The following is a 19160-nucleotide window of genomic DNA, read 5'->3' on the forward strand; positions in this document are numbered from 1 at the left end:
ATTTTTTTGATTAATTTGTTTATTTTTAAAATGAATTATTATTTAATTGTGTTCCCCGTGTGAAAACTGCATCTTTGAATTAAAATATGTGGTATTCATTGTTGTTTGTGCGTCGTCTTCAAATGACCAGGGAAGGTGAGGGCAGATGGTACGCCTAATGGGAGTAGAGACTAACCTTGGGGTTGAGGCCCGAGCCCTGACGCAGGAAGGTGCCGGTGATGAACCAGAAGGAGTTGGACACGGAGAACTGGTTGGTGACGAGGCGAGACTCCCGCGCGCAGGGGTGAGGATTCGACCTGAAATACAATCAAACAAAATAAGTCCATTTTTAGACTCTTGCCTCAGTTTAGACGGAAGTCATCTGAAGTTCCTGTGGAAGAAAACCGGCATGGGAGCAACTGTGAGATTTGAATCAGTATTTCAATAGATAAAGCTTTGAAAAACTATGTTTGACTATGTTCCAAATTACACGTAATCAATAACAACAATTCAAATACAAAATAAAATATTAGAATCAATAATTTTATAAAAACCCCTTTGTAACTACGTCCTCCAACTAAATGCATTTATTTTTCATATATATTTATAATATTGTCGTACCTGTACCTACTCTTTCTATTATATATCTATCGACTCCATAGTTTAAAGTGTATACAACTTTGTAATTTGTATTTTGATTTAGTTATGCATGTAAATATTCTTTAAGTATCTGATTACGTCTGTCTCGACACAGGTGTACCCTAGTGAGACAGATGTCGATAAATACATGTAAAAAACTTTATATTGATAGATAAATAAATAAATAAAATAAAAAATCATTGATCCTTTCGGCAGTGGTGCAAAGCCAGAAAAGAAACCAAATGCCCGCTTTAAAAAAGATAAACGATATTTTTATATTATAGCGACTATTTAAACATTGTACATACAAAATATGATAGTGAATATATGTATAGTAAATTGTATTTCTTAGTCCTCCTCACTTTTGAGATTTGTAATCATTCAAATTTTCTATTTGCTTTACATCTGGGGGAAGGATGTTGCGGAGTTTTGTCGCAAAATAAATGTTATTTCTTTTTCCGAATGTGGTTTTATGATATTTATAATATTTCAAGATTATGAATAACCGACAATATTTGAATGTCTAATATGTACTAGCATCTTTTTAGTGGGAAAATGTCACTTGTGCAATGATGGAGGACTAAGCTAGCAGTGAATTGAACCCGCGACGCCGCAGTGGGAACTAAAAGAGCAAATTTGATAACATATTTAATCAGGAAAGCCTTCTTTGACCTAACACCGGACTTGATGTTAAAAATATATAAAATATATTTGCAAACCCTCTGGAAAATGCTTTCCAAATATGTAGTGCATATTTTGCTAAGGATATAGATCTACATATTAGAGAGAGTACAGAGACGATTTACAAAAATACCAATATCTACTATGGACCGGCAATATGAAGAGAGACTCAAGGAACTATGATATTATAGTTGCCCTGGCATCAAGTGTTGCCAACTCAACTACTTCAAAATATGCTAGAGTGATGGGAAAAATATGCCAGAAATATGCTAAATTCCTTAAAAAATGCCAAAAAAAAAGCCAACATAAATTTAACTTAGAAATAAAATCAGTGAAGTAAAATATCAATTATCTTCATCTTCATCTTCTTCATTAACAGCAACTGATGTGGAAGGCTGAGAGACGGAGTCGTAACTTTCTTTGGTCCCAATGCAGCGTAGTACTTCGTCAGGAACAGTGTAAGAATAACAGCACTTTCCTGCTCTCTTTAGGCCAAATCTCAGGTACAAAATGGCATTCAGGGTTCTCACCGCCAAACGATTTCGGAGTTTAGTTTTGACCAGACTCATTTGGCTAAATACACGTTCAATGTCCGCATTTGAATGCGGCAATGTTAAAATAGACATTGCAAACTGACATAAATCACCGAAGGGATTATTATTAGCTGCATCTTTATATTGCATGACTTCATTCCAAAACTCTACAGTGGAAGTCAAGGATTCCCATTTAATGTGAACTATGTTTCTCCATTGAGACACCAGTTTTTCAATCGATATCATTTTTGTTAGTTAGTAGTGTAGTCGAGGTTTCAAAACCCAGTGTTTTTAACCTTCCAGCGGGCGCGCTGTCGTAAAATTTACGACAAACGCGCCTTATCGCTTCCCCCACTCTTGCGACTTAGTTGTAAGCATCGAGCTTCGAGCTATGCTAGAGTCAAATCAAATGTCAAACATTTACCGCAAGATATAAATGCTTTTCTCAAAGTGAATTACGGTAGGGCAGTTGAACCGATAACAGAATAAGAAAACAGAAGCTTTCCAAAATGCGGTTTTTGTCGGTTATGTGCACTGGATAAGAAAAGATCCTCAGCATCAATGAAGTGTCGCCGTTGCCAGTCCATTACATGCAAGAACCATTCTTCAGTTGAGGTGGTTTGTAACAATTGTAAGGATGAGAATATTGATTCTGACTAAATAGGTCGATAAAATATTTTGTTTTGAAATATTAACATGTTTAGAGTGTTGCTTCGTTTTTTTTAAGAAAGTCAAATATATTTTATTGTAAGTGCTGGCTTTTATGATTTTTCATATCCTTAAAGAAATTCCCTAACGTTTGTATAAAGAAAACACCACTTATATGGAGAAAACTTGATGACGTAAAATTTACGACAAGCGCCCGCTCAAGGGAAATTTCTCAACGCGCCCGCTGGAAGGTTAAATAAAACATTATTTACTTGGTGCTTCTTCTTCTTCAGTTTGAATCAGGCTCCTTCACTTCTCGCTCCAAGTTGCTTGGCAAACTATCACCAACGCATCGAGGTTCTTCAGCTGTTTCTCATGCCAAACACTTTACATGACTCTAGACTAGCAATTCATAGGTCGCGGGTTCAAATCCCGGCGTGCGCAAGTAAATTGTATTTGATCAATTTGTGTTATTTCGCAAATTAATGATTTAAAATAACTTATAGCATATTTGCAGCACGTCGAAGAGTGGAAGATTCTCTCAGTATCGCCCTTGTGTAAGACTGCCATTCAGAATTAAAATGTTGCTTGAAATGGCTTTAGCCATGTTTGATGACCAGATATGAATAGTCAGATACTTCCCTACCTTTCTCATCCCCATCTACTTCCCTTCCCCACCATCTTCAGCCTCACAACATATCCCAATTGGGGAGGCCGTAGTCTCACTGGCTCCAGACAGTCGGGAGCAGTTGAGACTATCACCAGGTGAGCAGTTTTTGCAAACGACGAGTCAAAAGAATCTTAGCTGGGCTATTCATAGAATCCTGAGCATTTTTCTGCTGTAAAACATTCCACCTGCCAATGACCGAGAGTATAATTTAAACGAAGTATAATGGTGGTGCTTGCCATTCGTAAGGAGAGAAGCGCGCCATGACGAACAGCGTGAAGGAGACGAGGATGTAGGCGGCCAGCACGTACAGCCAGATCTCAATGGCCAGAGGGTTCAGAAAGCTGAACAGGCGTGTGGGCTGCGAAGTGGGCACCTGCGACACGCATCAATCAAACATATTAAATCAGTTAATTTACTATCATTAGATAATTCAAATACATTACATTAACCCATTGGCCTCAAACAACGCCGTCCCGGAGTGTGTACGGCGATGTGTCTTAAAATCAAACGACGCCGTCCCGGCGTGTGTACGGCGATGTGTCTTAAAATCAAACGACGCCGTCCCGGCGTGTGTACGGCGATGTGTCTTAAAATCAAACAACGCCGTCTCGGCGGGTCTGATCTCTATCGGCTTAAAAATGAAAAAGGGATACATTATTGACATCTGTGATTAAAATTTTAAATGCCAATCGCTCTGTAGATAATTAAGCATTTATTTCGTAGTAATTGGCAGGACTCCGTTCGTACAGTTTTTTCCTGATATTTACGATTGAAATTTTGTTATATTTCAGCGTCATTGAATTTTTTCAAAATGGCGTGTGGTTCGGGAATTGACAAGCTTGTTCGTAAAACGCATGGTAGGCGGCTATTAAGAGCCCAAATTGCAAAACAATATTTATTATGGTAATAAGTATGATTAATGTACAACTTTTCTTAATCCAATTATAAAAAAAATGAAAAAAAAATTGTTTTTTATAAAAAAAATATTTCTATATCCTCGTTTAATCATGTTGCTATTTTTTTTATTTACTGCATATATTTTTTACATACCTTGATTCAATGCACAATTAAATTTAAAAAAAAAATTGTTTCGTTTGCATGTTTAGTTTAAAAGCTATGTAAGATTTAGTACACCACTGCAGATTTAAAACTTTTGGTACAAAATTAAATCGGATGTGAAAGACAATTTTTTAGCCAAACAATTCGGAGGCCAATGGGTTAAATCAATTACATATTATCAATCATTCATATACGTTATACATTGAGGCTAATTTGTTCGCTTTTGGGAACTCTTATGATCTCATAGAAATCGTTGTATCTCCCTTATCATAATATTTGCATTTTCTTTTCAAATTGCAGTTGTTCACTTTGGTATTGTAGAGGTGTGCATTAAAATTTTCTGTGGTTAACATTTAAATTTGAATATAAAGCGTGGTGTTTTATCTTTCTAACACAATTTAGATTATATTTCTGGCCATGAAACTAAAGGAGATGCAAGGATATCTGTGAGACCCATATGAATACAGTAGAACCCCGTTAATTCGAACCCCGATAATTCGAAAAAACGCGTAATTCGAAATTTTCGCAAAAAAAATTTCCGCTGAAAAATTTTTTCATACAAATTTTTTTTTAATTCGAAATTCGTTAATTCGTAATACGAAATTTATTTTTGTCCGCGCACGAAAATTTGTTCATGTAATTCGAAAAAGTTTGATTTTTGCGAAAATAAATCATAATATTTCGTAAATCTGAATCTAAAAGTCAGCCGTGGCAGTAAAACGCCGAAAAATGTATTTTTACGTGGTTATACATCGTCCTAATTAGTATTATTATTTTGTAAATCTCAATCGATTTACACTGGAATGTCGTATTTTTTCAAATTTATTTCGAATATCCGAGTTTAAAGGGCCGAGAAAATGCATTTTACGCGGATATATGTCGTAGTTTTACGAGTTTACGCCAAATATCTGAATTTAAAGGGTCGGCCGCGACGAAACTCGGCCGCGTAATTTCGATTTACGCGTAAATATATCGTATTTCATCACCGCGACGGAAATCGGACGCGAAATTTCAATTTACGCGGAAATATATCGTATTATTACTAACTTTACTTCGAATATCCGAGTTGAAAAAATACGGCGCGACGGAAATCGGCCGAAAAATTTCGATCCATGCCGAAATATGACATATTTTTACGAATTTACTTCAAATATCTGAACTTAGGCCAGCCGCGACGAAAAACTGCCGACAAAATTCGATTTACGCGGAAATATATCATATTTTTACGAATTTATTTCGAATATCTGAATTTGAACAGCCGGCCGCGACGGAATACGGCCGCGAATTCTCGTTTTACGCGGAAATATATCGTATTTTCACGAATTCAAATTCAGATATTTGAAATAAACGGCCGGCCGCGACAGAAAATTACCGCGAAATCTCGATTTACGAGGAAATATATCGTATTTTTACGAATATCTCAATTTAAAGGGTAGGCCGCGACCGAAATCGGCAGCGAAATCTCGATTTACGCGTAAATATATAGCATTTTTATGAATATATTTCGAATATCTGAATTTGAAGAGCCGGCCGCGAATCCTCGTTTTACGCGGAAATATATCTATTTTTACGAATTCAAATTCAGATATTTGAAATAAAGGGCCGGCCGCGACGGAAAATTACCGCGAAATCTCGATTTACGCGGAAATATATCGTATTTTTACGAATATCTCAATTTAAAGGGTAGGCCGCGACCGAAATCCGCAGCAAAATCTCGATTTACGCGTAAATATATAGCATTTTTACGAATTTATTGCGAATATCTGAATTTACAGGGCCGGCCGCTACGGTAATCGACCGCGAAAATAAAGAAATAATTGGTATTAATACGAATTTACAACTAAAATACCACCCGGATTTGAAGAGGCGGCCGAAAAAATCGATTTTCGGCGTATTTAAAAAAAAAAAATTTTTCATAAAATTTCGAATTACGTGGGAATTCGTTAATTCGAAATTTGATTTTTGATGTCCGCTGGATTTCGAATTAACGAGGTTCTACTGTATTAGTTGTTCCATTTGGCGAACAGATTAGTGAGTTGATTGCCTGGTGAGTTAAAATCCTTTACTAATCAATCAATTACACAATCATCCAAACAAATTAACCAACTTACTATCAATGTATTGCCCAATGCTTCTTTTGTTGATATTTTTGTTTTATTTTTCGTACATTTGTTACTAAAATTTAGTTTATTTTTGTCTACCGGTCTCAAGACAACCGTGTCATTAATTTTTCTTTTTTGGGTTTAAATTTAATGTTATTATTATATTACATATATGTATTTTTTTAAATGATGTAATTGTAAAGCTGCACATCTTGATACAGGAATGCCCTAGTGAGATGTGCAGAGTATGTTTTTTATGTTACAAACTGTTTTTTGAAAAAAAAAAAAATTCAATATTCATTCTAAATATTATCATTGTTATGTACTGCAATTACACAATCATCCAAACAAATTACCAATATTCATTGTAAATATTATCATTGTTATGTACTGTAATTACACAATCATCCAAACAAATTACCAGCGTTCATTCTAAATATTATCATTGTTATGTACTGCAATTACACAATCATCCAAACAAATTACCAATATTCATTCTAAATATTATCATTGTTATGTACTGCAATTACACAATCATCCAAACAAATTACCAATATTCATTGTAAATATTATCATTGTTATGTACTGTAATTACACAATCATCCAAACAAATTACCAGCGTTCATTCTAAATATTATCATTGTTATGTACTGCAATTACACAATCATCCAAACAAATTACCAATATTCATTCTAAATATTATCATTGTTATGTACTGCAATTACACAATCATCCAAACAAATTACCAGCATTCATTCTAAATATTATCATTGTTATGTACTGTAATTACACAATCATCCAAACAAATTACCAGTATTCATTCTAAATATGTATTATCATTGTTATGTACTGCAATTTTTAAAACGCTGTCCGATTCTATATCTTGAAGACTTAAATCTTATGCCGATTGACACTTTAGGTTTAAGTGATGTATGAATGTGGATGTGGCCTCACCTTGAACAGAATGCCAATGCCCAAGTTCATGAAGGGCTTGGTGAAGTCGATGACCGTCTCGCGGGCGTAGTTAATGGTCATCGACGCCACGGCCAAATCTGCTTTCTGAAAATCAACATTCTATTTTATAAATATATTATAACTAGCGCAGACTCGTGAAATATCACCCGAAGGGTGTGTTCTGGATAAATCAGTTCAAACTACGCCAATTAAAATAATTATCAGAAAACAGTATTAAGTATACTCAGATCAAGTAAGCATTGCTTATGAAACAGGCTCCTCCACTTCTACCATATCGGTGATCTACCCCTGCTTCTCCTGCCAAACATTTAGCCAGTCAAGCGTACTACCTGGTCCATCAGTTCCCGGACTATCCCGTTCCACTGGTTGGTCTCAGGATCCAGCACTCCGTACATGTTGTCCGGCACCAGGCGCAGCGTGTAGGAGAATCCCACCTTGGCCGCTATCCTCATCAGCAGGTCGATGCAGAAACCCTCGTAGCGATCGTTTCCCTGTAGGTTCCATCCCTCCTTCACCATCACGTACGGCTTTTCCTGGACACACCAATCAAAGAGACGTTAGCAGAGCTACAGCTGGACTGCAAGCAAGAGGTGCCCAGACCCACGTCTCCAGCCATGCGCATAAAGAGCGTTTGTTGGTGGCTTTCCACGCTGCACGTATCTCCCGTGCCGCGCTTTATTCTGTTCGATGCTAGGAACGATTTATTGTTTTTGGTTGAACTATTTAGATTGAAACTATTGACAGGACAAGGGGTGAAAAGCACCCATAGCTAGATATACCTAAGTCATAATAAGTTATACCTACTTTTTCAAATTCAATGCCTTTTAACACATACCCCTAAGGAATCTCATTTCTCCAGCACTCATTATACGTTCATCCTTCCTCTGCCACTTCTATGCCTCACTGCCATGCATGAGGGTTGGTATTAGCTTATTGTGAACTTTTCGCTCTTTTGGACAATTTTTAATTAGCGATCCATCCCTCCCACTGCGGTGCAAGGCCATGTTCCGAGAGAGTCCTGCTGGAAAGATCAAAAGGTCTCCCTGAACCGGTCTCTCCCGATACGGCCTGCCACGCAGTTAGTTGGTGGGCAGAAGCATCCGCCACCAAGACCCGAACAAACCTCACCCCCAAGAACCCGGGCAACCAAACATACTTCTGTCCAAATATACAAACTCGCCCGCTTGGTTGGAGCAAGTGGATGATTAATATTCTTAAAATAAAGAAAATTTACTGTAAAATGTATGTACAGTAGAACCCCGTTAATTCGAACCACGATAATTCGAAAAAACGCGTAATTCGAAATTTTCGCCAAAAAAATATCCACAGAAAATTTTATTCATACAAAATGGTTTTTTAATTCGAAATTCGTTAATTCGTAATTCGAAATTTATTTTTGTCCGCACACGAATATTTGTTTGTGTAATTCGAAAAACTTCGATTTTTGCGAAAATAAATCATAAAATTTCGTAAATCTGAATCTAAAAGACAGCTATGACGGTAAAACGCTGAAAAGTGTATTTTTACGTGATTATACATCGCCCTAATTAGTATTATTATTTTGTAAATCGGAATCGATTTACACTGGAATGTCGTATTTTTTCCAATTTATTCCGAATATCCAAGTTTGAAGGGCCGAGAAAATTCGTTTTATGCGGAAATATGCCGTAGTTTTATGAATTTACACCAAATATCTGAATTTCAAAGATCCGGCGCAACGGAAATCGGCTCCGAAATTTCAATTTACGCGGAAAATATCGTATTTTTTACTAAATTTACTTCGAATATCCGAGTTAGAAAATTTCTATTCATGCGGAAATTTGAGGTATTTTTACGAAATTTACTTCAAATATCCGAATTTAAAGGATCGGCCGCTTAACGAAAATTTGATTTACGTGGAAATGTGTGGTATTTTTATGAATTTGCTTAGTATAACTGAACTTGAAGGGCCGATCGCGACGGAAATCGGCTGCAAAAATTCGATTTAAACGGGAATACTTGGTATTAATACGAGTTTACTCCGGATACCACCCGATTTGAAGGGGCGGTTTCGCTGTTTTTTTTTTTGTTCATAAAATTTCGTATAAATACGTGGGAATTCGTTAATTCGAAAGTTGATTTTTGATGTCCGCTGGATTTCGAATTAACGAGGTTCTAATGTATATGTATTATTATATAACTGTTAACATAGTTCCTATGAAAGTTCTGCCTTTTACGCTGGTCCTACTTGAATGGCTGTAGAGGCATTGCTGTCCGATAATTTTAAAACCCTTTCAAAATCCGCTGCGTAGTTTAGAAGAACTAAGTGCACAAACACGCGGATAGCGACTATGTTTTATAGTATTTAGAGATTTTAAAGATAAAGCGGTTTAAAGCAAAATCAATTTTCTCAAACGGGACCCTATTTTCACCCGTTTGAAGTGTGTTAACAACATTTAATGTACACTCCTCTTCTATCCGCAAACAAATGGATTTTAATGGAAGGGTTATAAAAATCTAAAATGTGAAATATAAAACATTAATTGTATGTAATATAAAAAATACATATATGGTACCTCTCTGGTGACGACCACCAGCGTGAAGTTGGGCCCGGGCTGGTGCGTGAAGGCACCAGGGTCGCTGAGCGTGAGCCCCGCCCCGGGGGCCCAGGCCCCTACGGGCTCCAGGTTGGCCCCGTGCAGGCGTAGCAGACTGAGCCGCACGCCCGTCCGCCGCCCCTCCGTGAACTCAATTGGGCCCGTCAGGCCGTGCGCCGACACCTGCAAGACATACAAAACAATACTAACTTTGTAGCGCGTACTTCCCCCTCCACAACAGGCGGTCGCTCGCCCGCCCCCCATACAGCAGCTGTAACCACTACTCTCCTGCAATATTTTTAAGTGGGATGTCCTTAGCTATCCAGCGCATAACCCTGACTTGGCACCCAGCCATTTTCATTTTTCGGAAAGCGCTTCATGACCGACGAGAGGTGTCAAGCTAGTTGCGGACCGCGGCGAAAGTTTTTTACTACAGAGGGATCAAGGACCTTGTTCCCCGACTTCAAAATAGTGAATACATGTACGAACAATGCCATATACAAATTATGTATGAATAAAATGTATAAGGAAAATGGTGTTTAATTTTTGGACATCCTTCGTATATAAATATCTGTAATCAGATAGTGAGTTTTTCTGATTGAACTTCCAATATTGATTGTTTGATATTTGAATGCCAGTGGAAAGCACTTGTGTAGGAGGGGAGATGTGATAATGGCGAGTGGGATGACTTACAGAGCTGATGTAGTTGTAGAGAGTTAGGCCGTCGTCCCAGGGATTGGCCGCGTCACAGGACAGGTTGGCAGGGCGCAGCGGGGCCTGCAGCGCGGCCAGGCCCAGCGCCAGTACGTGCACTGCGTCGTACACCAGCGCAGGACCCGTCTGCAATATTAGTGCAATCGTTGACATCCAAAGAAAAAAACTAACAAACCACATATTGTCATTCCAGAGAATCGACATCCGGTGAACTGCCAACAACAATTATTGGAAGAAAAAAATGGTAAATACATAAACATGACACGGTTCATATGCTTTATAATTTTAAAAACACCCTGAATCAGCTTAATCACAATGAGAAAAAACTATTTTGGTGACCGGAAATGGAAAATGATGCAGTCATACATAAAGATAGCACTAAAAAAAACATGCGTTAAGAAAATGAAGATAATGTTGGTACTTCTCATTCGACGTATGAAAAATGACGAAGTTGATTTGGTTGAATTAAATCAGTGGTCTAATGCCCCGGCGAGGCAAAGGTCTTGGGTTCAGTTACCAAATGAATCTTTTTCTGTCTTTTCCGTTTGACATTTTTCATTTGAGAGTGGTTAATATTAAATTATACTAGTGGACCCCGCAAGGCATCTCCGACTTCTTCCACTATTCACTACTGTATTCCACAATGTTACTGTTAAAAAACTACATAACAAACTATTCTCTAAACACTCATGGCACTAATAAGAACAAACTTTAAAATTTTCAGCCATATCCTTCCAAATCTTCCTACAGAAGCAACAAAACTACTTATCAACTCTTATGTAGTCTCACGTCTCGATTACTGCAACGGCATTTATGCCAGCCTTCCAAAATAACAAACTTCAATCAGTGTTCAATGCAGCAGCACGGCTCATAAGCAGGGTTTCAAAATATTTGCACATTTCAGAACATCTTCGTAACCTTCACTGGCTCAAGTGCCCTGAAAGAATCCAGTACTACAAATTGTTTGTGCTGGATGGTGTTTAAATCCATCAATGAAATGGCCTCACCCTACATCTCTGAACTATGCGTCCCGGAAAACACTGGTCTGAGGCAGTCAACTCTTAGATCAGCAACATCAGCAGCTGTAGGCAGACTGATGGAACCTAAGCGCAAGCCAAATACTAAGTTTGGTGATCGCACTTTCGGAGTATCTGGGCCGAAGGCTTGGAATAAACTCCCTCCGGAACTAAGATCCATAACAAGTCCAACAGAATTCAGGTCTAAACTAAAAACTTGCCCCTTTAAGCTGTCATACCCTTAAATTAAATATACCAAGAGAAAGTCCAGTTATATCCAATTTTCCAATTATGTCCTAAATCCTCTATTTAAATTTCGCTAATAAACAATTAGTTAATGTTAATGAAGTCTTAATCTCTTGTGACCTACCAGGCAAGTATTGTACTGTATATTATCTCCATATATAGTTAGTAATAACATAGATCATTGTAGAAATGTATTATATGTTTGTACAGCGCCCTTGAGGTGATTTTGCACAAAAACTGCACTAATATTATTATTATATTATATCGGTCAACTACTTTTTAAGCTTTGCGAGCACAAACATAAGCCGGCTGAACTTTTGTATATTAAGATTATAATAACAACATTATGGTCCCACAGTAGGTAACACGGCTTACCTCGATGGTGCCCTTTTCAGAAAGAATATTGGTGCCGATAGGGTGGAACCTCTCCATCTGCTGCAGGGTGTCCCGCACCTTGTCACTGGACAGGTCCACCAGTCTCCAACCCGACATGTTCACTCGGTTGAAGTAGAAGTCTTCCAGGTCGAATAGTTCCATGTCCTGAAAAACACAGCACTGTTTGTTGATCAACTGCATAACATGTGGAACAATGTAGTTCAACAATAAATTTTTCTTTACGATAAATGCTTTCGAAAACCAAAAACTCAATGGAACTGTGGTAACATTGGGGTCATTTTTCAATTGTTGCGCCGTGTCTTAGATATATTTGGTTGATTGTCATCATTATAATTATCATCATTGCCATCAAGGTTGTCGCTATCATTGTAGACATTAATTTCGTCTGCGTCATCAATTATTGCCGTTTTCATTGGCTGGCAGTCATCATCACAGTTATCATTATTATATCTGGCCTTTGTCATCAACGTTGTCCTTGTCGTCAATATATTTATTAATTAATTTAAGACTTACAAAAGAAGCGAAGAGATAGTGGTAGCGGTGGTTATTCATTTGCAACTGGAGTATCTGAAAAATAAAAAGCAAAATGAATTGAGCGGAAATTTCTAAAAAAAAACCAATTGAATCGGAAATGGTACTCGAGTTCAACAGACCGGCCGTGAAATGATTTGCCGGTCTCTGTGTTTCTTTCCCCCTACAATATGGTTCACTCCTTCATTTCCTCAAAGAGACACTCCACACTCCATCTCCAAAGATGACGAGGCCTTGAGAGAAATTATTTTCCTCAAAACCTCCTGTGTGGAGTTAAGATTAAAAATGAATTAAGAAAACATGAAAAAAGCCCCCACCGCCCTGAACAGCTGTTGAATGTGCTGCGTGTCGGTGTCAATGATGATGTTGGTGATCTTCTTGGCGCGCAGTTCCGACAGCACACTGCGATACGTACTAGGGCCCTCGCAGCGACGCACGTACAACTCTGCCGCCGTGCTGAGGCCGCGAAACCTGAACACATCTGCAAACACAAGGCAGAGGTTACTGAATATTCATGCACGTATTACACGTGTTACACGTATTACACAGCAGAACAGACATATCCATTAGAGCGATTTGTTCTATATGTATGAATACATATTTCATATTATATAATTAATATCATCCCTCAAAATATTAACATGGAAATGCATGAACTGCTTACTGAGGTTTGAAGCCAATGAATTCACCTTGATTTCACCGTTTAACATTTAATAATGTCTCTTTTATACACGGTGTCCGGAAACTCGTAGTACAAGCGGGAAACTGGAGAATCTACACCACATGGGGAACCCAAATAAACATAAAGTTTTTTGATTTGAGCATTTTCACAAAAAAAAAAAAAAAAACAAAAAAAAATATTTTTCGGCTATTTTAGGGTTAAAGTTTTTTCTGGTGTTTAGGGTTGAACAACAGATGTTTTAACCCTGCAGAGCAGAAATATTTTATGATTACACCGGATTAAATGAAGGGTGATTTCAAAATAATGCTTCAAATCCGAGTTTCTTCATTTGTTTTACTTTCAAATAGTTTTAATTAGTTGGGTACTTCGATCTTCAGTAATAATTTATAAGAATTTGATTAAAAAAAAAAATTTAAAAAATTTAAAAAAAATCAACTTCTAACTCGATTTACTCGATAACGAAAGCTCAAATCAAAAAAAATATACCACAAAATCGACTCCAAATGTGATGTAGATTCACCAGTTTCCCGCTTGTACTACGAGTTTCCAGACACCCTGTATATTAGGCAAGAACTTACCACTAATCTTAACTTTTACATTCAAATTACTACTTACAAATGGACGATGTATGTTATACACCGTAAAATATATTAAAACAGGGAGAAGCGTAGGGACTGTGGTGAACCCATCACAGAGAATGGAAACACGGTCTACAATAGCCATACCGAGCCAAGGTGTGAGCTACCGTGCTCAGGATGAATGACACTGGAGAACAGTGTCACGAACGGTGCTAACATAACTCTCAGTATTTAGCTCTGGTTGGCTCTGCTGGGGTAGATTTATATACAGGGAGGAGCATCAGGTCAGGACCCGACAGTATAGCTGATTACTCACTGCTGCCGGTGTCCTCGTAGAGCACCGCCGCCCGCGTCCAGTTCAGGTAGGTCATGAAGTCAGAGAAGGCCTGCCCCATGAGGGGCTGCGCGGGGTGCAGGTTGACAGAGAACTCGCGGGGCTCCAGGTGCTCGGGGCCTGCCTCCAGGTGCGGCAGGTCCAGCGCCTCGCAGAGCGCCTGCACCGCCGAGCTGAGACCCGGCTGCGGGGGCCCAAACAGCGCCAGCACTCCCCCCTCCACTTGGGAACATGCTGCAAACAAACAAAACAAACAAGATTCATAATTAAGTCTGGAACCCACATTACAATATTGACATATAATGATATGAATATTCTTAAATTCAGGGCCGGCCCTGAGCCATAGCGCTTGTAAAAACTTCAAGGGTACTTTGTTAAATGTTGGCAGATCGGCGCTCGGAAATTACGACTTCAATTATACATACACAGAGCCGGCCCTGCTTAAATTGTCGGACAGAAGGATTTTCATTAACTTGGTCTTTCTATATAAAATTCTAAATGATACATTTTATAATCCAGAATTGCTTGCATTGATAAACTTTCGGATTCCACTATGTAACACTGCAAGTCGGGATATATTTTAGTGCACAAATTCTGGGACTAAATACCATCATATGTATTCCTTATTGCCCAGAATACTATTGGAGGTAAATATTTATATCAAGTCAGTGGACACTTATCACTAAACAAATACAAAAGATTGTTACTGAGCCAGTTCCACGTATAATAAATACTGTACAGTTTTTACTGTTCCTATAAAAAAGGGCGTAAATAAAAAAAATAATTATCATAAATAAATAAGGCTGTGTTAGAACTTTGTACATATTTTGTCCTGAAGACATAATCGTTTACAGTTTACTCTCAGTAATCCGTCGCTTGATTATTCGACAACTACTATAATCTGCCATTATTTTTGCTAGATGAAAGCATTAAATCAAGCTCCACAATTGGCCGGCATACGCACGTCCACTTCAGTGGTCCACCGCCGTCTAGCTTGCTAAAGCTGACCATTTTCTTTCTTTGAATGCCCGTAAATATATACTGTACTGTACTGTAAAAAGTTAGTGTGATGGAACAAGCGGCGTTACCCTTCTTGGTGGTGCGGAAAGAGTCTCCGGCCGGCACGTACTGGATGTCGTACACCAGCGTGGAGTGCGGCAGCAGAGTGCGGTCCTTGTTTATGCGGTACACCGCGTACTTCAACGCCAGCTCCGCGCTGCACCCCTTCATGTCCTCCGAGAATATGGCGCCTGAAACACATTCAATAATAACTCCTCTGTGCGCAATTAAAACAATTAAATGCTAACTCTTTTCAAATACGTTTATTGGAATTTCACTTTTGTTCTCGGTAATAAATGCAAATCTTGAAAGCAGAAATTAATCCACTGATCGATGACAATGCATTCTGTCAACTTTTGGTGGCAATCACGTACATACACATGGACATATGTGCATTTCTCTGAAATCGGATGGCATTACAGCAGATAATCATATATATTATGAAAGTAAGTGTACAATATGCGTGATGTTGAAAGTTAGAAACGAGTCCCGGTACTATCAAGGGAGTTATATGATGTGGTAGCCCTCTATCCCCCATTCACGGAGAAGGTTTTATATATATATATATATATATTGTAACATTATTTGCCAATGGATGGGTGATGAAAGGATTAATTGTATAAATTAATGATGGATCTTACGATTGTGACATTAATTGGTAATTACCAAATACAATAATCTAGTCATCTACGCACACGCACTGAACGCATTGTATGTAGGTAGAGATGAGATCTGATAAGGAAGTTAAATAATAGAATGATTTAAATATCAACAGACGCTAATTTATTAAATTATTAAAATACTTAACAATTATTAAAATACTAGATCAATAAAAATAAACATGAGACTCTAACAACATCTTATCTCCGGGCGTGTCAAGAATGTACGTGAGTTTAACGCCATCTTGATAAAATTTATGACTAACGAGCAGGTAACATTAATAAATTAAACACTTAAAAACTTGTAAGGAATGTCTGAGCGGGCGCCAGCGTGTTATAAAATAACAACGCAAGCAGTTAAATAAGTAATCCCTATTAGAATGATAAGTTACATGATTAAAAAAAAGTTAAAAGTGAAAAAGACCTTTCGTGACTTGCAAAGTAGTCCCTCATGTTCCAGTGTCGCACGAACCACACCGTAGTCCCTTGAGTCCAGCCAGAAACTGAGCTCGACAAAGTGCGCTCCGCTTAGAGAGCTCGCAACAGTCTTGCCAATCGGAGAAAATTGACCAATGTTTATTCTAATCGGGTAAGAACTGCGCCGCCCAGAAGTACGCACTGCTACATTATATATTTAACATATTATTTAAATAATCAACTGCTTACTGTGGTTTGAAGACAATGAATCCACCTAGATTTTGCCTTTTATCACATATTTTTAGGTTCCATAAATTTGGCAGATTATTTCAAGTGAATGTTACAACACTCAAAAAGTTTTTGCAAATTTAGTAGCATTGATGACAGTTGCAGAAGTTCGTTCCACACTTCCACTACTCTATTTGCAATATATACAAATGTTAAATATGCGGTTACGTCATTCTTGCACTCATTTGATGAACTTACCAATTTTGATGATAGGTGGCAGCGCGGTGATGGCGATGGTATGAGCCAGTACCACCCAGCAGCTGAGTCCCGTCGCGCGCATCGTCGTCCCGCACCTCTCACCCCGCAGACCTTACCTATCCCGCACCCCTCCCTCTCCGCACCATCAATCCCGCTCATCCAACCCACAGGGAGCCATGACTGCGGTGAAAGATAAACAATTAATCATTTTTAACCCCTAGGACACCTGTTTTCCTGCTTGACTCAATTTCACATAGTTTCAATGTTTATGAAGGCATTTCAAAAATAAACAGTGATTTTGAAAATAGACGAAAGTTTACCAATGGTTTTGATTGTGAAAACTGTAATAAGGAATTCCAGTAAATTTTTATTATGGATGTGTTAACTTTCTAATAATTAATTAATAAATTATAAATTTACTTGCGCACGTCGGGATTTGATCCCGCGACCTCCGGATTGCTAGTCGAGAGCCTTACCCCTCGACCACGGAGGTCATCGAGTATATAGGCGGGTCTAGATAACAAGTCTAGTGACTGTTTAGTGTGTTGGAATTTAGGTTACTGAATCACCGGCAATATGAGGCCATCGCTCCAACTGATTAGAGAACTAAAGAACAGGGCTGAATTGTTAAAATTATTCCTATAATAAAATATTTCTACACAAATCTATTCTATTCTCAAACTCAGAAGCCCGAAAAAATATTTTGATATACAGCCGCTCGATTATCCGCCGTTATTTTTACTGCATAGTTGAAAACACAAAATCAAGCTCTATAATTCGCGCGTTGAGTTCAGAAGACCACCGTGTGCCTAGACTAGAAGGCCAAGTCAAGTACACCGATGGGTTGGGTTATCTTACTCAGTTACTATACCGCTGTCCAGCTTGCTAGAGCTGGAAATTTTACCAGTCACCAGCTTCCATTATTGTTGTTTTAGGACATTTCCGCAAGTCCTCTGTATTCTAGCAACTGTTGCATGACATGTCACATTGGTTCAACCTCATTCTGAGGTGACAACATACCTTGCCCGAAGAAGCTGTAGTCTTCTGGCTCCAAACAGTTGGAAGCATTTAGCAATCATGTGCGGTATTCATATAAAAAAAGAAGTGACGTAAAGGATAGATCCACTGCTTCTACATCAAGTGAAATAAAACGGAAGTCACTGTCTTTAAAATTAATAATGTATTCTAGGGTGGCCCTGTAATACTTTTGTGGCTTCATTTGTAATGGCTTAAGTTTAATTGGGAACACACACGTGAAATATCACTATTTAAACTAAATCAATGGAAACAAATTTATTTATGACACCATTTATACCTAAATTTATTTTAACGCACGGTTACAACAAATAAAAGTCTGTATTTCATCATATGAAATTTTAATTTCGATTAAATGGGATGGCGCTATACAATGTTAGGCAAGGGTAAGAGAGACAGAGCGCATGCTAAATAAGCTAGACGCAAGAGGTAGGTTCTAAGTCAGTGGCGACATCGGTTTCCATTGAAATCTACATGGAAGGCGTTTCTGGTGTGTATTGTCTATTCAGTGTACTAGTCGCAGGGTACTGTCATCGATGATTGTCATAAAATCTTCCTTCTAGAAACTAGAATGCCTTTAATGACATTCCTATGGACATTTCGCGAATCCGAATTTTTTTTTCAAACTGTATATTCAAATCAAACGGTATTGCCAGTTATAAAAAAAAGCAAAAAATATTTAAATGCTTTATTTCATAAAATGCACAAAAGATAATAAAATCCGCGCAGGACGAGGTAAACATTTAACATTCATTTAATATTTATTCGTTAATAATTTAACTGTAAAAATTTGATATCATCGATTAAATAGTATTCATAATAAGATTATATTTGTTTTAGTATCAGTTCTTGTATGGGACAACTTATTTCTAGATTTAAGTGGCAAGCCAAACATTCGGTTTTATAGTTTTAGTACGAAACTGCCACGGGTCGCGTAAGGACTTGTTCTGCCTCTAATTAAATTCCATTAAAAAGTGCAAAATTGCCCTCGTGTGTGATGAGAAAATGGGGCAAACACTTGTAAAAGCCATGATATAAGATTTCATTCTTAAATAAACCAAAATTATTTTATTATTATAAAAAATTAATTATTTTAATTGTTTCTCAAAGATTTTCAGCGCCATTCACATCTCCTTTCCCTCTCC

The 19160-nt window shown here is 37.9% G+C and overlaps 1 protein-coding gene across 1 annotated transcript in view; it reads right to left on the minus strand.

Moving 5' to 3' along the window:
* The window catches only part of LOC149414284 (glutamate receptor ionotropic, kainate 2), a 44433-nt gene that overhangs the window by 11765 nt on the left and 13508 nt on the right, over positions 1 to 19160 (minus strand). Inside the window, exons 2-13 of the mRNA XM_089643711.1 lie at positions 16981 to 17160; positions 15448 to 15609; positions 14342 to 14593; positions 13083 to 13246; positions 12748 to 12801; positions 12214 to 12378; positions 10556 to 10702; positions 9842 to 10045; positions 7616 to 7819; positions 7266 to 7370; positions 3387 to 3523; positions 176 to 296 (exon numbers count right to left, since the gene is read on the minus strand). Coding sequence (XP_089499837.1) covers positions 176 to 296; positions 3387 to 3523; positions 7266 to 7370; positions 7616 to 7819; positions 9842 to 10045; positions 10556 to 10702; positions 12214 to 12378; positions 12748 to 12801; positions 13083 to 13246; positions 14342 to 14593; positions 15448 to 15609; positions 16981 to 17062 — 1797 coding nt within the window. The 5' untranslated portion in view covers positions 17063 to 17160. The remainder of the gene's footprint in view (positions 1 to 175; positions 297 to 3386; positions 3524 to 7265; positions 7371 to 7615; positions 7820 to 9841; positions 10046 to 10555; positions 10703 to 12213; positions 12379 to 12747; positions 12802 to 13082; positions 13247 to 14341; positions 14594 to 15447; positions 15610 to 16980; positions 17161 to 19160) is intronic.

This window comes from Hesperophylax consimilis, chromosome 20 (assembly GCF_061612785.1).
Source record: "Hesperophylax consimilis isolate HC1 chromosome 20, BYU_Hcon_1.0, whole genome shotgun sequence".
Classification (NCBI taxonomy): Eukaryota; Metazoa; Arthropoda; class Insecta; order Trichoptera; family Limnephilidae; genus Hesperophylax; species Hesperophylax consimilis.